At 47.2% G+C, this 7,213-nt stretch overlaps 1 protein-coding gene across 1 annotated transcript in view; it reads right to left on the bottom strand.

Moving 5' to 3' along the window:
• Window positions 1-1,513: 1,513 nt before the first annotated feature.
• Window positions 1,514-7,213, bottom strand: part of Tdrd12 (tudor domain containing 12) — a 55,225-nt gene continuing 49,525 nt past the window's right edge. Inside the window, exons 26-31 of the mRNA XM_051207464.1 lie at window positions 4,448-4,557; window positions 2,655-2,718; window positions 2,450-2,563; window positions 2,210-2,363; window positions 2,060-2,126; window positions 1,514-1,608 (exon numbers count right to left, since the gene is read on the bottom strand). Coding sequence (XP_051063421.1) covers window positions 1,514-1,608; window positions 2,060-2,126; window positions 2,210-2,363; window positions 2,450-2,563; window positions 2,655-2,718; window positions 4,448-4,557 — 604 coding nt within the window. The remainder of the gene's footprint in view (window positions 1,609-2,059; window positions 2,127-2,209; window positions 2,364-2,449; window positions 2,564-2,654; window positions 2,719-4,447; window positions 4,558-7,213) is intronic.

Genomic DNA, 7,213 nt, shown 5'->3' with positions numbered 1-7,213 from the left:
ATCTCCCACGTACTTTCTGATGTAAAAAGGAATAAATTCTTGGAGCAGCCACTCAACAGTGCTGTTTCATCCACGCCCCTTCTCACTTCCAGAGAAACAGAGAAATGCTAAGGCACAGGAGTGCAAAGCTCTGGATGGCTCACCGTCCCCACTACTCCAGTGACCACACACACCCTTCCCCCAAACCTTGGTGTCCCAGCCTCCTTCAAAGCTGCCCTTAGCGTTTTCGGGACTCACCTGACCTGGGTGTTCTCAAGGTCAACTACACCACACAGACATAGATCCTTTAACTTTTCTGGAACAAAGTTCTACCCCTGTCTGCCTAGGCTCCTGCAGGTCATCTGGTCCCCCTGAGCTGAGGCAACTTTCTCTTACCTTTGGGAAAAGAAGTCAATTTACTTCTTAGTATCTCAAAGCCTGGAAAATGTATGGAGTATTTGTATGGTAGTAGCAAATCCATTTATGTCACGGGGAAAGGGTCTGGCAAGCAGCAGCTGGGTGTAATTGTAAGATGGAAAGCAGCTTCTATGTGTAAGGCGAGTTTTGAGCAGTGTCACACACAGGTCTACATGGCAAATGATAGACTAACTCCATTTAGTACAATCTATTACCTAACATTACAGTTTGCTCTCAGCCACTCTATACTGAGTAGTCAGTATGGGTTAAGGAATGAAAGCATACACTGCATAAGCTTGGTTTACATTAGACCTTCACTTGAAAAGGCATTTTCGAAAACAGACTCTTCCTATATAGATCAGGCTGCCCCCAAACTTATAATCCTCCTGCTCCAATCTCCTGAGTACTGAGAATAAAAGTGTCCCCAACTTTCTGTGTCTGACTGCAGACCTGTGGTGGTATATTGTTTATGATTTAATAAGGCAACTGGGGATCAAAACGCAAAGCTAACCAGAGCCATAGAGCCAGGCAGTGGTGATACAACCTTCAATCCCAGCAGCCATACTAGCTAGCCATGAAGGCACACACCTTTAATCTCAGGACTCAGAAGACAGGCAGATGGATCTCTGTGAGTTCAAGGCCATCCAGGTCTACACAAGTGTGAACCAGTCTAAAAGAGAAACGGAGCTCACGCCTTCAATCCCAGCACTAGAGAGGTATAAAAGGAAGAAGCAAGGGGCCTCGGGTGAGGTTCAGTGTCCAGGTGGAGAGCATTGCACCCTGAGGATTCAGGGAGAGGGGTCACCCATTTCAGTCTGAGGTAGAGGTGGGAGCTAGTGGCTGGCTGCTATGCTTTTTCTCATCTCCAGTGGCTTTATTAGATCATAAACAATATATCACCACACAGACCCTTCCTGGACTGTCCTGACAATATGTCCACCCACTCTCTTCAAGTCAATTAAGAGTCTCTCATCACCCCCCATCCCAGTGGCACCCAATGACAGTGATAATTCACTCCCCAGGTGGAAAGCTTCACACACGACTGTTTTCTTAACTTAGTCACACAGCTGTGTCCGCTTCTGTTCAGCCTTCTTACTCTTCTGGCCAGTTCACGCATTCATTCGCTCTCGCTCCCGTCAGTGGTGTCTGAAGAGGTGCCGCTGTTCTCAGCCAACGCTGCCACTTTGCAGGACAGGCTTTTAGAATTTACAACTAGAAGGTTTGGTGTTATTAAAAATGGTTTAGTACTGGTTAACTACCCACCCCCATTATTTTGGTCAATGCAGCAAATGTCCCTTAGGTCTAGCTCTGTTTTCCTCACAAATTATTTAAGCAAGCAATGACAAGCAAAATGTGTCTGCTCTTAAACACCTAGTTCTCCTAGGAAGGAGGTCATAAGAGAGTTTTCCAGGTGTGTTTAGGAGCTGATGGTGTAGGTCAATGGTATAGTGCTTTCCTACCATACACAGGGTCAACCTGTGTATGGTATTCTATTACTAAGGGTCATCATGTACCCCATACCAGAACATTTAGCACCAAGATCAACTCCAGCCTTTAGGGACTTACATGAATAGCCTATCTCTACAAAGGCAGAGTCTCTACGGCAGCTGGTGTGCCCCCCACTTTGCCTGCCCACCCCTGGAGCAGAGCCTGCCCATCTCACCCTTGGAGAAGGGACTGTCCTCTTCGTGTTCCTCCCAGTGGTCAAAGTCGAAAGCCACGTTAGGGTTCTGTGCGACACAACAGCGGGTCTAGGTTAAGGACGTGCCGGGTGCTGGTGGTCAGGAGCAGCCAGGCCCGGGCATCAACTCACCTTCTGCTTGAGCAGGCCACACCAGCATGCCCTCTTCTCTTTTGCAAGTGTGATTAGAGGTTCGTCATCTTTAATTATGCACTTGCTGTCATCTTTCCTTATGTCACCTTGCAGTTCCAAATCAGCCAAGTAAAACTTGTCTCCTACCCAGGCACTGGGTTTACGAGAAGAAATAAAGTTGGCCATCTAAAATGCTGTACGGAATTTCAACTTCAATCAACCAGAGACACACAAACCTACCTGAAAATGATTCTGTTTGTAAAGAATTTACACTTATAACCCTTGACATTCCTTATTTTTATCTTTAGGATGACCACATCATCTTTTTGAAACCACTTTATCTGTGGGTGAAAGCTGCAAGGGAAGAGAAGGGTTTGTACTCGTCAGCTCCCGTGGCAGTCTAGGACAGGTGCCCAGGCGAGGCGCCCAGGTGAGGCGCACGTACCTTCTCACATGTGGCTGTGTAGTTCTGCTAATGGATGCACTGCCAGTGTCTTCAGATACAACTTCTGTACAAGATCAATGGAAAATCCCCAAAGGTTATTTATATTACAAGCACTTTTTTTGTACCTAAGGCAACTTTTACATGAAGAATTATGTTAAGAGTATAAATTTCAGCCAGGCATTGGTGGCACACGCCTTTAATCCCAGCACTCCAGAGGCAGAGGCAGGCAGATCTGTTTGTTCCAAGCCAGCCTGGTCTACAGAGGGAGTTCCAGGACAGGCTCCAAAGCAATAGAGTGAAACCCTGTCTCAAAAAACAACAACAACAACAACAACAACAACAACAAAAAAAAAAAAAAAAAAAAGAAAAAGAAAAAGGAAAGAAAGAAAGAAAGAAAGAAAGAAAGAAAGAAAGAAAGGAAAGAGTATAAATTTCAGCTGGATGTTGTGGCTCATGCCTTTAATCTCAGTATTTGGAGGCAGAGACAGGCCAATTTTTGTGTGCTGGAGGCCAGCCTGGTCTACATAGTGAGATCAGGACATCCAGAGACCCTGTCTCAAACATCAAAAAGAGTACAAATTTCATAAAAACTCAGGCATCTGACACAGTATCTGAAGCACAACCAGCATTCAAATAGTAAACTTTAATGGGGAAGTAGTTGCTCTATTGAAGAGGAGCTGCAGGCTTCCACAACAGCTCAGCATTCTGACCAAACTACTGCTGAGCACACATTTTCTAAGACAATGGAATTTAGACTTCTCTATCAAAAATATTTAGCATTACCACTCAAAAATTAAAACAAGGCTCTAGGTCTGTTTGAGTCACAGCAATGCAAACAAACAAACAAAAAACAGTGTTAAGCAGCTTTAATCACAATAGTTCCTCCTGAGAAACGACCTTAAGAGTTTCCCAATAAACCCTGGTATATTCATATTATAGAGTATAACCTAACAATTAAAAATACCAAGACACTGGCTATATACAATGCTATAGACTGAAGGAAGCCACATGCTTCAATCTCAAAACCCATAGAGACAGGAAAAAGAAGAGTTGGATCACCAGGGAAGGTTCTGGAAACATTCAACCAGTATGATTTAAGTGTGGGCGGGAACAAAATCCATAGCACTGTTCACTTCCTTCATTAAACACTCAACAGAGAAAGCATCGCTGACAGCCAGCACTGTGCTCCTCATCACAGGGAAAGGTGAAAAGATCAGGGGAGGCACCCGAGACCAAGGCTTCAGCACAATGGAGATTTATGTCTCCAGGGAGACAGAGGGCAGGGAATAAGAGATAAAGACAGGAGACAGAGGACAAGGGAGAAGGGAAGAGGGACAGGGGACAGGGGGAGTGGTATTTGTCCCAGAGGGACAAAGGGCTCTCTGGATAGAGAGGAGGCACATACGGCCCATAGGCAAATGGCAGTTTATAGAGTGAAAAGGGGAACCCCCTGTTAGGATGAATTGGTTTGTTCTGATTGGGCATGTAAATTAGGGCCGTCCAAAGCGGCATTGATTGCTGAACCTTTATACTTTGATAGCTGGACCTTGGTAGTCAGCCTCAGAGAAGGAAGTGTTCAAATAAGGGAATGGACTTGGTGGCTAGCTTTAGCAAGCTAGCTTGGTGGCTAGCTTTAGCAAGCTAGCTTGGTGGCTAGCTTTAGCAAGGCAGAGGAAATGGGGGAGGGCAAGATGTTTGCCATGCTCAGGCCTACTGGAGCCATTCCAAAAGGAAAGTCTAAATATGGGAAAATGCTGAGTTGGAGTTAAGCATCTTTTAAGTGTAGTACCAACCAGGCTTCTGGTCGTCTGAATCCACTTTGGAAGCAGCTCTTCCTTGTGTACCAGCATCTTCTTGCCCAGTGCCCTGCAGACACACGGCATCTTCCACTGTGGTAGGTGTCCTGAATAGAAGAGTCAGAGGTTAGCTGGATTTGAGGAGACTCAGACAGAAGAGGGCATAGACATTAAACAGCCTGCCTGTCATGCAGGGGCCAGGCCTACACGGAGCCTCTGTGACTTATGGACAATGACAGTGCAGGGCCAGTCAGCTTTGCTCCCATGGTGGGTGAGGAGCTCATGTGATCAGAGAAAGGCACTCTCTCACTACTCAACCAGCCTTTCCCAAGCTCACTGAACCTCTGAGAAGAAGGGCACATGCAGCTCCCGACTCAAAGAGCCCAGGCGCGATGCTAGTCTGTATCCTCACCTGCCTCCTAGAATGTCTTCCCAGGGTCTATGCCACAGTTTGGACCCACTTCTAGAAATACTGTTTTCAGACAAAAGTCTGAAAGGTTTTCAGACAAAAGCTCCAAGGTTTGATGAGGCAGGAAGGCTGAGATGTAAAGACTAAGATGTGGCTTAAAAAATTCCATTTACATCTTTCTTTTTATGCACACAGGAACCTACTACATCTAACACAACACCCTTTGATTTTGACTACTAGGTGATTAGGATTACTTCATTCTGGTGACTGCCTCCCTCTTCTACTCTCTATACACATATATATGTATGAGTCTGTCTGTCTGTCTGTCTATCATCCATCCATCCATCCATCCATCCATCCATCCATCCATCCATCCATCCATCTATCTATCTATCTGCTGCTGCTTACTGGTTTGCCTCTCATGGGTTGTCTAGCCTGTTTCCTTATACAACTCAGGACCCTCAGCCTAAGGGTGGGACCAGCCACAGAGAGCTGGGTCCTCCCCCATCAAGCACTAATTTAAAAAAATGCCCTAAAGGCTTGCCTACAGCCTCACTTTATAAAAACATTTTCTTAATCCAGGTTCCATCTTCCCAGATATGTCCAGGTCTGTGTTAAGCAGTCACATACTTCAAACTGAAAAAGGTCAATACAAGGTCAACACTTCCTCACAACCCTGCTCCCCGGTTCCCAGGCTTTCAGAGAGAATTCCAGTTGACACTCACATGACACATACAGACGTCTCTAAAGAGGCTTCTCATCAACCTCTATGAACCTAGGCAGAGAACCTCCATTGCTGCCACCACCAAAGCACTGAACTCCAGTGAGTTGCCTCCACCCAAACATCTCTTCTTACTCATGGTGCCAACATCCTCTGTCATTGCATCTCAGCACTCCGGTCCCCATGCCCGTCAACCCCTCAGCCCTGTGACCTCTCCATCAGGCAGTGCCAGAACGTCCTCCTCTTGTCCCAGTGACCACTTCCACCTGCTAACCCATCTCACTGAGCATCCTATCTCCTCATTCCCACACACTGCCTTCAGTTGTTTTAGAGTTCTGAATACCTTTGTCATATCATGGTCTAACTACACAGCCAGAGATGCTAAACCTGCCCACTTACACTCTATCATCTACTGTGACTCTAATGCCCCAAACTTTCCTGGGTCTTGAATTCTTCCCAAAGGCTGTCTCTCCATAACCCTAGAGGTTCTCTGCCACTACCAGCACCCTCAATCAGAATCTCCCTAAACTTAATTCTCTAAGTGCTATGTGATAGGTGTCTTTCCGGACAGCCTCATCCTACACCTCAAAGGCTCTGCATCTGTCTCAGCCCTGACCTTGGCTCCAACACAACCACATTAAATTTTTTCTCTGCTCAGTTCCAAGGACTTTCACAGCCTTTGCCCAGAGTTGGGAGTAGATGTCAACAGTAGGAGCAGGCAGGGATCAACCACCATGAGGCCCAGGCACATGGAATTCAGCTACAGCTCTGCCCCAGGACTTTTGCCTTGGGTGGACAGAGTTCAACCATGAGCTATGGTGCCTGGGTGACCTGAGATGCCATCTAAGGCCATGATACCTGAGCCTAGAATGCTGCCAGGGACCATGTCTGATCTGTTTCTACAGAAGCCTGGGTGTGTGCTGATGTATATGGCCCAAGTTGCCACTAAAGGCTACACAGACACCCAGGATCTGGGCTGCCACCTGTGGCAAAATTGATGTCCAAGGCCTATGCCACTGCTGGGGGAATATGGGGGACACAGACCCGAGTTGACACGTGCTGCCAACTGGGGCCATGGCATTGTATGGGCTGAGCTGTGGCCCAGACACAGCCAGGATCTGCATTGATGTTCAAGGCTCCTGGTGCCATGGAGGACCATGCAGATGCCTGGGGGCTGGGGACACCACTTGAAGCCATGTTCGTGTTTTAGGGTTACACAGCTGCTGGTTCCATGCCAATCTGAGTGAATGCACTGCCAACCAGGGCCATGGTGACATCCTGGCCTGGACTGCTGACAAGGACCATGTTGGGGTCCATGTTGATATCCATGGCTCATGTCACCAAGGGCCACATGGACAACAGGGGTCCGGGCCACCTCCTAGGGCCATGTTAGTATCTGAGGGTTGTAGATTTGCTGGAGCCATACAGATCTGAGTGGCCTGAGATGCCACTTGAGGCCATGGTGTCATCTAAGCCTGGGCTGCTGCCAAAGGCCATGTCTGGGTCTATGGCCCTGCCATAGCCTTCATCTGTATTGATGTTCAAGAGCCCAGACTGGCTTCCGATGCATAGCAATCCTCCTGCCTCAGTTCTCTAAATCCTGGGATTACAGGCAAGAACCAGCATGGCCAGC

This window comes from Phodopus roborovskii, unplaced genomic scaffold (assembly GCF_943737965.1).
Source record: "Phodopus roborovskii unplaced genomic scaffold, PHOROB, whole genome shotgun sequence".
In the NCBI taxonomy this organism is placed as follows: Eukaryota; Metazoa; Chordata; class Mammalia; order Rodentia; family Cricetidae; genus Phodopus; species Phodopus roborovskii.
This window is presented reverse-complemented; position numbering and strand designations above follow the sequence as displayed.